The 17,035-nt window shown below is 35.8% G+C and overlaps 1 protein-coding gene across 1 annotated transcript in view; it reads left to right on the top strand.

Moving 5' to 3' along the window:
* Nucleotides 1-17,035, top strand: part of LOC150076266 (GRIP1-associated protein 1-like) — a 370,153-nt gene that overhangs the window by 120,404 nt on the left and 232,714 nt on the right. The window contains exon 8 of the mRNA XM_090387422.1: nt 11,925-11,995. Coding sequence (XP_090243548.1) covers nt 11,925-11,995 — 71 coding nt within the window. The remainder of the gene's footprint in view (nt 1-11,924; nt 11,996-17,035) is intronic.

Below are 17,035 nucleotides of genomic sequence, written 5' to 3'. Positions count from 1 at the left end.
AAAGGAATTTAAAAACTGTGTAAGACTACTGTAGTTGCCTTTATAAAAGTAAAATGCCTTCTTCTTACCCTTGACAGTAGTTATATCTTTAAGTAAATCCCACATCAATGTATTATGATTACTGCCACCTATTGGGTCCTTTATCTGGATGTTCTTAATGCATGATGAGTCACTGCTGATAATCAGATCAAAAGTATTGCTTTTTCTTGTTGCCTCTCTAACATGCTTGACAGCAGTTATATCTTTAATAAATCCCACATCAATGTACAGAGTGGCCATAATTAAAGTATCCCTATTCAGAGCTCTCTAAGTAATAAGCAGAATGCCACCAAAATTAGTAAGTGAACTATTCAAGGCATGGGGAGAGAAGGGTCCTGTGAAAAAAAAAATTAGTTCCAAAATCTGCCGATATTGGGATAATATGGCACTGTACAAGAGGAAAGACATGACAAAGTACCAACAAATAAATAACAACAAAATAAATAAAAATAAATAAATAATAAACAACAAATAAATAAAGACAAGCCTTAACGACTGTTCTTGGCGCATTATAGCCTCAGTTGCTGATGCGCCAATAAAATACAAACAAACAAACAACAAACAAAACAAGCCTTAACGAAATTGCAAATTTTTATTTGTGCCCTTTTCAAAAAAACAGAAATAAACTGAATTTCACTGAAGTTTTAAATCCAAACAAAAAAAATAAGACACCTAAGAGAGCAGAAAATTTGCATAAATCTGAGTTAATTTAATTTTCCCAGCAGCAGAGAGGCACAGCACGAACATCACAAGCGTATTCTGTAAGTTTGCTGTTAACAATGCGTCTCACTCTGCCTGATCGCACTTTAATTGTGAAGTTCTTCTACATTAATGGATGCAATGAAGCAGCTGCTCTGCATGAATGTAGATGTCGTAAGAACTTATGTCAAGGTCCTTTATCAACTGTGGCAGTTAGAAGGATGATTAACAAATTTGAGGAAACTGGTGCCTTTCTTGTTAAGCCTGGAAGAGGAAGGAAGCCTGTTTCACTTCAGGTAGCAGAGGAAGTTGCAAACGGCTATCGTCAACCAATCCATGGATACAGATGCTGGAACTAGTAGCAGTGCACGGGGAGTAGCGAGGCAAATTGGATGTTCCATATTCCACTGTATGGAAAATTCTTCCGAAACTAATCCACTATTATTCATACAAGATCAGTCACCAGCAGCAACTGCAAAGAGTTGATCCTGGAAAATGAATGGCATTTGCTCTAATGTTTTTGGCCAGAATGGAAGTGGATGATGCCTGGCCATGGAATATTCTTTGGGGATATGTGGCCCATTTTTATCTCGATGGGACTGTCAATGCTCAAAACTGCCGAATATGGGCTTCAGAAGCCCCGCATGCTATTCAGCAAATCCCATTCCACTCGCCGAAAATCACCATCTTGTGTGGTGTGACTTCAAATTTCATCCTAGGGCCATACTTTATCGAGGAATTGCACCCAGCAGGAGCAGCCACCTGTGCATTACAGCACAAAGATATCATCACACACTGAGCAGTTTCATTATTCCTCAACTGCAGTGAAGAGGATGCCTGGATGAGACAATTTTTTTGCAAGATGGGGCTCCTCCTCATATTGCACAACCAGTACAGCTTCTCCGGCATCACTTTACTGCAGAAAGAGTCATTAGTTGTTTGTTTCCCATTGCATGGCCACCACATTTGCCTGACCTTATACTGTGTGATTTTTGGCTGTGGGGTCACCTCAAGGCCAATGTCTATTGAGGAAGTATCCCTAACCTGGCTGTCTCAAAGGGCGACATAACTCAGCATGTGCGGAACATTACTCCAGAGATGTTGCATTCTGCAGTCGAGCACAATGCGCATTGAATGCAATTTCTGGCCCAGAACAATGGTAATCACGTTGAAAACCAACTCCACCATCATTGACCATTGGGAGTAAATCGTGAGTGAGTTTGGAGCTGTGAAACCATTCCTCTGGCAGTGTAGTTCAGTTTCTGTTTTTTTGCAAAGAACACAAATAAAAAATTTGTAATTTCATTTCATTAAGTTTGTCTTAGTTATTTATTTGTTGGTACTTTGTCATGTCTTTTGTCTTGTACAGTGCCATATTATTCCCTATCGGCAGATTTCGGAACTATTTTTTTTTTCACGGGATCCTTCTCCCCATGCCTTGAATAGTTTACTTACTAATTTTGGTGGCATTCTGCTTATTACTTAGAGCTACAGAGAGCTCTAATTATGGCCACCCTGTATTATGATCACTGCCATCTATTGGGTCCTTTATCTGGATGTTCTTAATGCATGGTGAGTCGCTGCCAATAATCAGATCAAGAGTATTACTTTTTCTTGTTGCCTCTCTAACATGCTGCTATAGAAAATGGTCATCCATTAAATCCAGAAAATTTCTGCTATTGTGTGAGTGGCCAATCCACAAATTTCAGTCAATATCTGGAAAGTTAGTCCCCTGTTATAAGATATTCTGATTTGCTGGTTTCTCTACTCTCCTGGCCTGTGTTGTTGTTCATTATATTCATCCACTCATTTCTCCTATAGCATACTTCTATTTTCATTTTAGTTTTTGCATTGCTTTTGTCACTCTAAACTGACTCAACCTTGAAATTTGATCAGACACACCATCTTGGTACCCTGCATTAGATTCTCTGTGTTTATTAACTAAGAGCATTATTCCTCCCATTTTCCTTTCTGTACATATTATACTCCCCCATATTCAAATTCTGTGTTGGATGTCTGAGTGGCACAATGTTTTTGATATCCTTACAATATCTGTATTGTTAACTAACCAGTATTTCAGATTCATCAGTTTTGTTTACTTCACTCCTAGTTTTATTGTACAAGAAAGTGTATTTGAATCTGTTTTTGCTCTTAGTAACTCTAACACTGCCCAACTATTTGCTTGTCCCAGGGTATCCCCAGCAGGCCTTGTAATATCTGGCACCTCACTTTCTGGCCTGTTGTATGCTCCAATAGAAGCAGTACAAGAATCACCTTCACCTCTCCTTGTGGCCACTGTTAATCTATTAGTCTGTGTATCCACCCAGGCTGGTAGTTTTCTGACCTTAACACTACCACAGTATCATCAGCAAATATTCTTGCACCCTATTCTATTTAAGTGTATTCCATCCCTGTAAAATCATTCTCTCCTTTTAACAAGCGCAGACCATGTTAAGAAAAATTATATCCTATGGGACCCACACAATCTCTTCAGGGCCAAAACTTCGGAACGATGTTGTTTTGAAGGCAATATTTTAGAAAATAAATATGGTAACTTTGGGCCGAGTACCTTAGTGTAGATTTAATGTAATTTTGTACCAAGCCATTCAAAATTCAAAAAATTCATCAAAAAATGACTACACTACTATGGTTCAGTTAAAGGAATTGAAGTCCAGAACATACAATATTCCTGCACTTTTTGGTCAGGTAAAATTACACAACACTGGGTTTCCTATTCGACCTATTGTTTCCTACAGGAACTCGGCATTTTCATCCTTAGCCACACATGTATATAACATTATAAAACCCTTTAGACAGGTAATACAATTTGGGATTAAGAACTACAATACATTATTTAATAAGCTTAAAGACTGTAGACTCGGCGACAATGACAATTTATTCTCACTAGATGTTACCTCATTATATACGAATGTAAACGTTGAATACACATTAGATATTATTTGGGATATGTTAAATAAAAACTCGACACCGATTAATTATACGAAGCTACCTATTAAAGAAATTTTTCACTTAATTAAACTGTTAGTTGAGGCTAACTACATCACCTTTCGAGACAAGGTGTACAAACAAATTTTTGGATTACCAATGGGTTTGAGCCTGAGTGGCTTAATGTCAGAGATCTATCTCTCAACGATTGAGCAGATACATTTGACACCTTTTCGAACCCGTATCACATACTATGGGAGGTATTTAGACGATGTTCTAGTTATTACCGATAGTAATACTACCCAAGACATTTTACATTCGTTTAATAATATTCAATTTAGACTCAAATTTACATTGGAAAGGGAGGATACGGATACAAAGTCATTAAACTTTCTAAATTTCACGCTTACCCGGGACTCGAATAAAATACAATTTAGCATCTATCGAAAACCTACAAACACCGGTATGCTTCTACATTATAATAGCTATCACCCGTTCACCTACAAAAGATCGATTATCTTTAATCAATTTCTTAATGCCTATAAATATTCAACGACGAATTCTGCTGTGGACTCAGAAATACAAATATTAACTAGCAGATTCTTAAACAGGGGTTATTCCATTACCACTATAAACCGAATTAAGGTACAGGCTAAGGATAGGATACAAAATACTACACCAATCAACAATAGTAATATCAAAAAATACTTTATCTCTGTCCCATATGTTGAACAGTGGCACAAACAGCTTAACAGATTCTTTAAAGATACCGAATTTAAAATCGTAGCTAGGCCAATAAGGAAGTTACACACTATACTGAACAATCGCTTGGTTCTTTCAGCGTTCGCAACACAAATTAATGATCTGGTATACAACATTTCTTGCGGTGATTGCGACTCGTCTTATCAAGGTTCGACCTGATTTTCTCTTAATATTCGTGTAAATCAACATGAAGCCTCAGTTCGTGCTTCTCGTTCAGCAGTGTCAGAATTAGCCTTTCATGCCATTAACGAAAAACATACTTTTTTATTAACGAGGCCAAAATACTTAACGTTTAACGTAATTATACGCGACTATTAATTGCAGAAACCATTGAAATTAAATTACACAAGAATTCTGTTAATGTTCGGTGGCCATATTTGATCTCCGATGCATGGACGCAATGCGCGAAGACAAATAATCTCTATTTAAGTATCAGGTTAACCCGATTCGGTAATTTTCATTCCTGTGATCACGACATATGGTCGAAAAGCGTTGTCAGCTTCAGGAAGGAAAATCGTTTTGATTATTTTCGTTAGATTATTTTAATTGCGTTAATTTGATTTTTAATTGTTTTAAATTGATTTGAATTGTGTTAAATTGATTATTTAATTATTTATATTTTACTCTGATGTACCGGTACGTTGTCGATTTTTTCGTTTTTTCCGTTTTAATTTCTGGAGGGTATCATACGGAAGTGTTCTCACTATATTGAGGTAAACTCCTCTTATTATTTTACTAATATAAAATAAAATATAATAAAAGAAATTGAACAATCATTAAAAAATGATAAGAGGTTCAGCCTTTCTCTAGACGAATATTTGTCGCTTAAAAACAAACATTATTTAATCAGTGTTCATCAGGATAAAGACAAATTTTGGAATCTAGGAATGATTGCTATTAATGGTAGAATAAACGCCGAAGAAATGGTTGAAGAAGTAAAACAGAAGTTATTGGAGTTTAAATTATCAATAGAGCATCATATAGTTGCATGCAAAACGGATGGGGCGAGTGTAATGGTAAAATTCGGACAGTTGATATATTGTGAACATCAGCTTTGCTATGCCCACGGTATACACCTTGCAATACGTGACGTTCTGTACAAGAGACGGAATGATACAGAAGGTGTAATTGAGGTAGAAACAACTGAAGACAGCAAGGAAGATTTAGAAGAGGATGAAACGGAAAATTACGATTCAAATCTAAGCTTCGAAAACAATCCTGATAAGGAACAAAAATGTGATTTCAGAGATGATCTATTCTCCGGTGCATTAAACATAGCTAATATCATTAATAAAGTTAGAACGATTGTGCAAATGGTTCGAAAGTCTCCCTTGAAAAATGATACTCTTCAGAATTATGTTAAATCTTTATTCAAGCAAGAAAATTTAAGCCTAGTACTCGATTCTAAAACTAGATGGAACAGTTTGGTAGCCACGTTAGAACGATTCTTACAGTTAAAATCACAAATTGAAAAAACAGATTGACTATAACATGAAAAATCCAATATGTGAAGCAGAGTATACAGCTCTTAATGACCTTGTGCGTGCGTTGAAACCTGTCGAAATCGGATTGCAAAACCTTTGCAGTCGTGATGCGACACTTCTTACTGCAGAGGGAGTTTTTTCTTTCATCATACAAGAACTTTCTGAACAAAATTCTATCTTTTCGAGAAAAGTTCAGGAAGCACTAATTTTAAGGATAAACGAGAGAAGGCAAAAAATCTTTGGTTGGATTATTGAAGTATATAAAAACTGGAAAAACGTATTATAAAAGAAATAGAAAAAAAGTAGAAACCGAGTTGCAACCATTTCCAAGCAAGTCAGCCTTGTTGGTTACAGCAAAATGAATAATAACTCATCTTGGGTTTTTCTCTTCCGAATAGGTGCCTCCGTAGCCAGGTGGGCAGGAGCAGCAGTGCGTAGCACATGCTTCTTGATTAGACCGGGGTTGAGGCCGTGCTCACCAAATACGGAGGATGCAGAAAGGTCAGGGAATGACCATTGCATATTCCCGGAGCAATATGGCCTTAGTTGCTAATGCTCCTAAAAAAACAACAAAAAAAAAAAAAAAAACCCTCTTCCGAATCATCGCAATCTGATTTGTCACATTCCGACTCCGAGAAAGAGTGTGACAGTGAGAACGAAAGACAGCAGATACTTTGTGAGAAATTGGCGCGTCAAATAAAAAAACAAACTGAATGTGTTTCTAAAGACCCTCAACATGAAGCTGAAGGTCAATCACTTGCAAAGAATATATCCAAGGAGTTCAAAATCTTTGAGGCAACTGGTGAAAAAACAACAAATGTATTAAAATTAATAGACGTTCTCGAATCCATACCACCAACAAGTGTAGAAGCTGAAATGGCCTTTTCGGCTGCAGGACTATTTATAACCAAACTTAGAACTAGACTCAGTGATAAATGTGTAAATTGCCTGTGTTTCTTACGTTCATAAAATTCGGACAGTCAGGGGCTTGAACCCCGGTCTACTCAAAGAGCGTGTGCTACTACACTCCCGCTCCTGACCACTCGGCTACGGAGGCCGTTCTTACGTTCATATTACATGTCAATTGCCAAATCAGTTTCAAAATAAACTAAAGGGAAATAAATTTTTGTTTAACAATGTAGTCACTAGTCTGTCAAGGTTTAAAAAAGAACATGATAAGTTTCTGAAAAGTAAGTTTTGAATTTGTCTCAATTTGTAGTTTATATATATATATCTATATATATATGTGAATAAATAAAATGCTGTGAAAATTTCAGTTTTCATTCCACCTACAATAATCCCGGGAAAAGAACATTTTTTATCCCAGGATCCTGGGATTACCGAAATCTGGGAAAAAGACAATTCCTAGTAGTGGGGTTATCCCTTAATAAAATTCTACTTGGATTTTGAACACAATTGGTTCAAAAGATTTAGAACACAATCATCAGATGGAAACGTGTTGGCTTCAGTTTTCTGGCACAGAAAAGGATTTTAATGAATTACTTTGTACCTAAAACCACTCTAACAATTATTATGCTGGCATTATGCTAAAGTGAAAAACTGCATTTCTGGAAAGGAGATGTAAGTTGTGAAAATGGGTTTTTCTTCTCCATGACAGTGCACCCATTTAAAGAGCCAGGATTCAATGGCTAAAATTTGTGAATTCAGATTTGAACAATTAATCTCCCCTCCTCCCATACTGTTCTGATCTGGCTCCAAGGTGCAATTATTTGGTCAGAAACCTCAGGTCTCGTCTTCATGGAATATATTTTGCCCAACCCGAAGCAAGTACAGATTAAGTCATTAAATGCAGACGTAGGAATAGTGAAAACGTGTCACTCACACATAAGTGATGCTGAATTTGATTATGGGGAGTACAATGTATACATGAAGGACAGACATGTCCTTCATGTATACATTGGAGAGGTAGTGGAGTTATCCCCTTGGTTAAGAAGTATGTTAAATCTAAGGCAGTGCATCCAATTGATGTGGGTGACAAGTGAAACGTTGAGTCAGTTTGGTGTGACAAAAGCACTGGGAAAACAAAATGGAGGTGGGAGTGTGTTATAAGCCTAATGACTGTGATGAGTATACCAAACAACTATACAGAAAAATAGAGTGGACCAGCAAATCAGAATGTCTCATAATGGCAGATTTTAACTTTCTGTTGTTGACTGGAAAGTAGTAGTAGTAGTGGCACGTGATTCAAGAAAGCAAGTGTATGAGCTTATGTAGCATCAGCCAAAGGAAAAAAAAATAATTTACAAAACAATTCCTTCTAAATGTTTGTCCAGTTCCTCCTTAAATTATTTAACCTATCAACTTCCACGACAGATGGAAGTTTGTTCCAGCAATTAACCACCCGCTGGCTAAAGACAAATTTCCTCATATCTATTCTACATCTGTCTTTCCTCAATTTGAATTTATGCCCCCTTAGGTTTGTAATCTGAACAAGTGGAAGAATCCCATAAGAATTCAACGTGCTCAATCTATTCAAGGCCTTATACACCCCAATCAGATCACCTCGCAGATGCCTAGTCTCCAGCCACTGAAATTGGCAGAACTTGAGGATCTCTTCATTCCCCTCATGAATCTTGTTTATCTTCTCTGTACATGCTCAAGCAAATCTACATTCTTCCTAAAATGAGGTCTCCAGACCTGTATGCAGTACTCAAGGTGTGGCCTGACCATTGCCTTATACAGAGAGACAATCACCTCCTTTTCCCTGCTAGCAAAATTCCTGTATATCATTGACAAAACCCCATGACCTGCCTTGGCAGCCTGTCTACATTGCTCAGAAAACTTCATATCTGACTGCACAATTACTTCCATGTCTTTTACATTTTCTACCACCTTAAGTGTAGTACCACACAGTTGGTATGTTTTTTCTGGGGTTACTTCTACCCCAGAAAAAACATACAAAACATACAAACATATGCAGTACTTTGCATTTGTCAGTTAAACTTCAGTTGCCACTTCTCAACCCATCTGCCCAACTTTTCTAGATTCTGTTGAAGTAGCACGCTGCCATTACTGTCATTAACAATCCTGCCATCCTTTGTATCAAATGCAAACTTTGACACTAAGCCTGATATACCTTCATCAATATCATTGATAAATATACAAAACAACAGTGGACCCAACACCGAACCCTGTGGGACTCCACTAATAACATTAGTCCACAAAGAGCAGCACCCATTGATTACCACCCTCTGTCTTCTCCCACTCAACCATCCTTTTGTCCATTGTAGCAACTTACCCTTAATACCATTCTGCTCCAATTTGTACAGTAGTCTTCCATGCGCAACAGTGTCAAAAGCTTTCCTGAAATCGAAATATATGATATCAGAATTATTTTTTGCATCCAGTTCCTTTGTAACCACATCATAATACCCAATCAAATTTGTCAAACAAGACTTTCCCTTAACAAACCCATGCTGTGTCTGAATTATTGCTGCAGTCTTGTCTAGATGATCCTGCAATGCATCTTTAACCATTGACTCCATTATTTTACCCGGAACAGAAGTTAAACTCACTGGTCTGTAATTACTCGTGTCACCCTTCGATCTCCCTTTGTGAATTGGGGATACATTTGCACATCTCCAGTTCGTGGGGACCTCCCCTGAATCCAAGGATGCTCTCATAATTATGGCTAAGGGTTTGCTTACTTCCTTTGTCACCTCCTTTAATATAACTGGATAAATCCCATCCACCCCAGGTGCCTTTCTTACGTTTAACTTCAACAATTTCTCTTCCACTTCATTCTCAGTTTTTACAAAGTCATTAAGCACCCTGCTCTACAATTTGATAACCTTCTGGCATTTTCAAACCTTAATAACTCCTCATGTGCGAATGTAGATGCAAAATACTCATTCAGTTTGTTTGCTGTTTGAGCAGGATCATCAACAGTCGAACCATCGATATCAAGTGGACCAATCAGATTCATCCCCTTCCTTTTAGAGTATATATAAGTAAAGAAATCCTTGCTGTTTTTCTTAGCATCCATTGCCAAAGATTTTTCGTAATTTGCCTTCGCCTGCCTAACCTCTTTTGTGACTTGATTACAGACTAGCTTATATCTGCCATAGGATTCTGTGTTGCCTGATAATTATATGCATCCCATGCATAATTCTTCTCTGTCACGAGTCTCATTAGTTCATTTGATAACCATTTAGGCCTAAACCTTGAACAATAATAGGTATGAAACTTTTAGTAGCTTCCACGATTAATTCCTTGAATGCTTCCCACTTAGAATTTGCTGTTGGTAACATCATCAGTTGGTCCCACTGTACAGAATTTAAGAACTGTCTGAGACCACTGTAGTCACCTTTACGGAAGCAAAAACCCTTCCTGTACTTCTGATGGTGATTATATCTTTAATTCAATCTCACCTCAGTACACTGTGATCGCTGCAACCTAGTGGTTCCTTTATATGCAAATTCTTAATACATGAATGATCACTTCTGATTACCAGATCAAGAGTATTATCCTCTCTGGTTGCCTCTTGAACATGCTGCTGCAGAAAACAATAATCCAATAAATCCACAAAAGTCTTACTAGTGTGCGAATGACCAATCCACAAGTTCCAGTCAATATCTGGGAAGTTAAAATCCCCAATTATAAGGCATTCTGCTTTACTATCTCACTCTTTTCTCTAGAATTACTTCTACTTATATGCAATACTTTGCATTTGTCAATGTTAAACTTCAGTTGCCACTTATTAGCCCATCTGCCCAATTTTTCTAGATCCTGTTGCAGTAGCACACTTCAACAGGCTTTCATATGTTGTTGTGAAAGTGGATGGTTTGAATAAATTCAAGGAAGAATTGGACAAATTCTTTGAGGGTACAGCTGGGTGAACCTGTTGAGGTTCTTTTTTTGGCTGATGTATATAAGCTTACTTTCTTGCATCATTTGGCATTACTACTACTGTTTTCACAAAATCTTCTTTTCTTTCTTTGGAGACCTACTTCACTTTCTATAGAGGCTATGAATGAATGCAGTTTTTCTTCCTCTCTCATTCAACCAAGGATTGTTCTTTTTGCAATGCCAAACTCACAGAATATACTGCATTTTGTTTTTGCACTTTAACGCTTTTGGCAATCTGTATAATTTTTCATTTTGGTGGCCATTACTTCAGTTCTATTGAGTTACTGATTTTATTGTGTATTTATTTTTGATGACGTAGGATTTACTGTGTTTTTGAGAAACCTAAATCAAAACAAAACTGTCTGGCCTGTTATAGTGCCAAAGTGAACTGAAGTGATTTCTCCATAAATTACTTGTCAGTTCATATATATATTTCTGTCTAGTTTAGCCCTTAGCAGTTCTTGCTATCCTAAGTATAACTTCTAGTCAAAGAATTTCGTGGTGTTGTTTACCAAACTTTACTTTGTAAATAATGTAATGCACTTGACGAATAGCAGTTGTATTCCCCTCCAGAGATAGCTGTTTGTAATTAGCATTCCACTGATATACTCTTTTATTGCATCTCTAACTGAGAGGATAAACTGGGTGTCTACAGTAATTAATCTCTGAGTCGTGTTGTTTACAAAAATTACACTGCGGCTGAATATTTTGAAGGGAATACACAGCCAATTTTTAGCTAATTTGCCCTCTTGGAAGCATGGTAGTAAGTTGTACAGTAGATATGAGTATATACAGAATTCACTTTTTTCAGTTTCCAATATGAAGTTGCTAGTTCTTTGAACATGCTGCTTTTTCCATAATTCATTTTAGGAGATATGGTCATACTCACAGTATATCCAAAACTGCTGTATGAAGAGGTGCATTTTTTGAGGTTGCACTGTATTTGTTTACTTTTAGACTGCTTTGTTTGATGCTTGGCTGTGTAGTATTAATTTTTTTAAAATTAATAAACTAAGTTTTTTCTTATTAAAAAAGATTTATAAAATTTCCCTGTATGCATCCCACTCTTAGTTTTGCATATTGTCTTGTCACTGTATTTTAATTGAGTGGTTTTAATATGCATAGATATGAAACTAAAATTGGACATTGAATTAGAAGAAAAGAGGATATTAAAAGACCAGGTGTCAAACATGGAGGTATGTGCAGATGAATAATAGTTCATAAATATTACTATAATACAAATACAGAAAATAAAATACAAAATTATTTTATAATAATTCACCTATAAATTTCAATGAATAATTGACATAATTTTGGTAAATTTAATAAAATGCACATTGATTGCCTAGTAAGTTAGCATTTGGAATATATAATACTGTTTCAGGGAGATTTTAAACTGACCTAGCTTTTGATTTATAGGTTAAATATAAATATATTGGAAGGTGAAATGGAAGCTAACCAGACATGTACAAAATTTTAAAATGGATTGAAAATTACTCCCTTTACAATGGCATCGAGTGAAATTCGTAGCTCTGATTGTCGTGGAGTAACTCCCGAACATTTGCTATTTATAGCAATTAAAATTATGTGAATGTGTACCACAGAAAATTTACAAATTGCATTTAAATCAGTAGAAATCAGTACCATTACTCGTTCTATATTGGAATCGAAAGAATTTATGAAGAAGTCATTAGAGTCTAACTTGGCATTTCTAAAATCAATTCCCAATTCATCATATTATTGGAGTCAATGTAAATGAGATGTGTTTTCCATGATTCATCAATTAGGAAAACCTACAATGTTCTTGACATTGAGTGCATGTGAACCAACATGGCATGTATTACTATGTATGTTATACAAATTCAAATATAAATGAGAAATTATAACTAATGAAGTTATGATTTACCTTACATGGAGAGAGCTACATTAATAAACGAAGACCCCGTAGCGTGTGCCATATACTTTAATAAAATTGTTGAGAGTATACTCAAAATTTTAAAATCAAAAATCTATAGTCCTTTTGGGAAATATTATGTTGCGAATTTCTTTAAACGCATTCTTTAAATGAACAATGCACTCTCTGCACCATTAGAAGAAAAAGAAGGTGGGATGGAAGAAGCAATCCAGATGATAAATGTATTATGTTCTATAGAGAAAACTTCAGAACAAAATTTACAGCGACATAAACATACTTTTATCTGTTATAAAAATAATAACGCAAACCGACGCGAATGTCAATTTTAAGCACCTTTTTGGCCAATGTTGCAAACTCGTATATTGATATCGATGGCTACAGACAGATGACAATCAAAGATTAGCTCATCGCAAAAAATATTGTGAAATGCACGACTCATTAGAATTGAATAATCATGTTAATTTCGAAGAATTCCTTAATCAAATCAATGCCAATCAGAATAAGAATACCTAAATATTTTGTGGGCTGGTATCAACGTGTATTTCTTAAATGTACGATAGAAGAGAAATTTATGAATAATTACAATCCTTGGATTTTAGGAGCTCAGGTCTAATTTGGATTTATAATTTATCATAGAAGAATATTCATGTGTAGTTGAATATGCGAATAAAACTAACAGAGGAATAAGCAGTCTGCAAAGGAAAATTATAGAGCTACAAGAAGAATATTGTGATATGGATATAACTGATCTAACACGAGCATTAAGTGTAGATGTATTGAATTTTGTGGAGATGAGTTCACAAGAGGCAGTTTGGTATTTATTTCAATACCCAATGTCCGTGTCTTCAAGAGTGATTGAATATGTGCCAACGGTATGGCCACACGAGCGTCAGAAATTACATAAATGAAAAGCTGAATTGGATGAACAATAAGTTGATAGTGAGTCTTTGGACATATGGAAAGATAGTATTTTTGATAAATATGAAAAATGGGGCAAAACATTAAAAGATATAACTCTTGCACAATTTACTGCTCATTATCAAAAAGGAAATCGGGGATGGGTGAAAAGACAATTTCCTAAAATAATTCAGTATCAGAATTATAATACAACATGTCTTCATGTGAACATATACATGAAATGGTAACTTTACACATACCATTTATCAATGGGGAGAATGAAATTTTGAATGAAAATAAATATTTTGAACTTTATGAAACCAACAAAGAGATAATTATTTTGAGAAGAAAAAGAGTTTGAATCTGATATTGATATTGAAAAGACGCTAGCAATTTATAGGCAGCGTTGTATCGAACTTGATCAGAATGATGAAAATGGACTGGCGATGGAAAAAAATGAAGAATTTCTTAAATCAAAAGAAATTAATGATGATCTCTTTACTGACAAGAAAACTATTGATGAGGAGATGAGAATGGTGATGATGGATAAATTATCATTTGTTGTTAGGAAGTGAGAGAATGTCTTACCATCTGAAGAATACTATCATTTGATGAGTAGTACTAATAAAGAACAACACACATTATTACTTGAAGCTATCTATCATCAAATTGATAATTAGATAACCCCGGAGGGCTCACATCTGGTGAGTATGGGCTTGGCACACCCAGGGTCCTGAGCTAGATATCATCATTCTTCTCTTTCTTGGTAATTCCCTTCTACTTTTGACACTTTCTCTCTCTCTCTCTCTCAGGGTAACTCGGGAACTATTTTTTTTCCTGGTGCGCATAAGCCTCGGGCTTCCTTGCATCATATGGCTATTAATAATAATACATGAACCAATACAAGTATTTCTCACTGGACCTGCTGGCTGTGGAAAGACATTTACTCTTAAATTATTGATGGAAACGTATAATCGCTTTTGTAAGGTATCAAATATTCACAACACATGTTACTTGTGCCTCCACGGGCAATGCTTCTGTGGCAATCGATGGTGCAGCAGTGCATTCTGCTTTCCACATGTGTCTATGAAATAATCTTCAACTTAGTAATGAAATTCTTCAACAATATAGAACCACATTTCAACATGTACGTACTATTATAATCGATGAAGTTAGTATGATTAGTGCAGAACTATTATCGATTATAGATATGCGTTTAAAGCAGGTAACTGGTGTTCATGAAATACCATTTGGAGGTATGAATATATACTTCATTGGAGATTTACGGCAATTGCCTCCAGTGCATGCTACACCTATATATAAATGCCTGAAGAACTCATTGATTGCTCTAGAATTATTGCATTTACTAAAATTTCATGAATTAGTACAAGTTGTTTGACAGTCCGATAGTACATTTTATAAAATTATTATAAAAATAGGCAATGGAGAAGCATTATTACCTGATGAACTTAAAATTATAGAATCGAGATTTGTTACCAAAGAAGATGCTACTAAGTTATGTCTGCAAGGGATTTGACTATTTTTAAGAAATAGTGATGTAAATGCCTGTAATACAAATGCTTTAGTTGCAGATGAAACCCATGAACTGATTGTACAAGATTTATACCATGGATATCATTCTGAAGAATAATTAGCAAGTATGTGAAATAAAATTCATAAAATGTCAGTGACTGAAACTGCAGGACTTCCATACATTCTACCATTATTGAAAGGAAAACTGTACATGATTACTTCAAATATAGATGTGGTTGATGGATTGGTAAACGGTGCAATCAGTACTTTAGTATATTTCGAATTTGAGGACAATGAAACAGTTAAACGAGTATGGATGAAATTTCCTGGGTCAAAAATAGGACATAACCTTTAATCTCGTTATAAACAATATGTGAAAGATAAACATTTACCTAGTCAATCTGTACCTATTATAAAACGATCAACTATGATTCCATTCAAGAACAATAGGAAATTAACATGCAGATGTATACAATTTCCTTTAGTATGTGCTTGTGCTTTGACTATACATAAATCTCAAGGGGGACCTTCGACTAAGTTGTATATAATTATGAGAAAGATTATCAACAGCAACTTGTGTACGTTGCGTTATCTCAAGTGACCTCATTGCAAGGTTTATATATTACAAATCCCCATGACGATTTCACCACGGCAAAGCTAGTAATATAGAACTTCATGCTGAACTAGATCACTTGAAAAATAATAAACTACTGTCTCAACAGGATGAACTGCAAGATTTCATGCAAAGTGGTATGGCGCCTCCATAGCCAGGTGGGAAGGAGCAGCAGTGCGCAGCAGACGCTTCTTGATTAGACCAGGGTTCGAGCCCGTTACCACCAAATACGGAGGATGCGGAAAGGTCAGGGAATGACCACCGCTTATCCCGGAGCAATATGGCCTTAGTTGCTAATGCTCCTAAAAACCAAATAACAAACAACAGCAAAGTAGTGTATCTATGTCGTCAACGACGTACAAAGTTTACGGACCTATGTTCGAGATATCGAAACGGACACAACCTTACAGCAATCCAAAATATTGATATTAAGTGTTTTACAAATTATGTCCGAATTAGCGGTGGAACTGCTAATTCGGACATAATTTCCGTGAACATAATTTCAAATTTCCTGAGTTGGTGCACTGACCTGCCGTTACTGTTTTGGTGGCGTTGGTTGCAGCATTAGCTATTGGCATGCATTCATAAACACCGGCAAGCCGTTCCCACTTGTTTTTCTGCATTTATTATAATCTGTTTTACATTTAGCCCGTGCCATGGTTCCAATGCATAAAGGAAGTGCCTCTCCTGGTGTAAAGCGCAAACACCATACATTGTCCATAACAGATAAAGTTGAACTTCTGAAAAAACTAGACAGCAGTGTGTCTGTGAGAAGTTTAACTCTGCTTGTTATAAATTCCAGCAATTTCTCTCAGTTCCTCTTATTTTAGTAATTTTCTTTTAGCCATTCCTTTTTAGATTTTTTTTTTTTTTTACAACACACTCGTACAAACTTGCGGAAAAACACAACACAATATGATGGATAATACAGCACACTAATGAACTTGTTTTCACAAAATCTCTAACAATACTGACAAACGTATTGCGACATTTGAGAGTTTATTTTATCGCAATTAGTTTTATTGCAGCGCTTGGCACGTGTGCAGTAAACTAATCACAAATGCCCTTCATATGTATGCCGTAATAGCTTCACACATATGTGGCCGACACAGCTTCTCAAGAAATAAAGTGGCCATGTTGGCCACATATATGCAACATAAAAAAAGAAACTTTTTTTGATATTTTAACCGAAAAAACGACAACACTGACATTAAAATATTTATTTTAGAGTTACTAATCAAATTATTTGCTAAATATTTTTTTGCTCATGGGGAATTT

This window comes from Mastigoproctus giganteus, chromosome 13 (assembly GCF_048544385.1).
Source record: "Mastigoproctus giganteus isolate SK-2022 chromosome 13, ASM4854438v1, whole genome shotgun sequence".
Classification (NCBI taxonomy): Eukaryota; Metazoa; Arthropoda; class Arachnida; order Uropygi; family Thelyphonidae; genus Mastigoproctus; species Mastigoproctus giganteus.
Note: the sequence above shows the minus strand (reverse complement) of the source record. Positions and strands in the feature narration are given on the sequence as shown.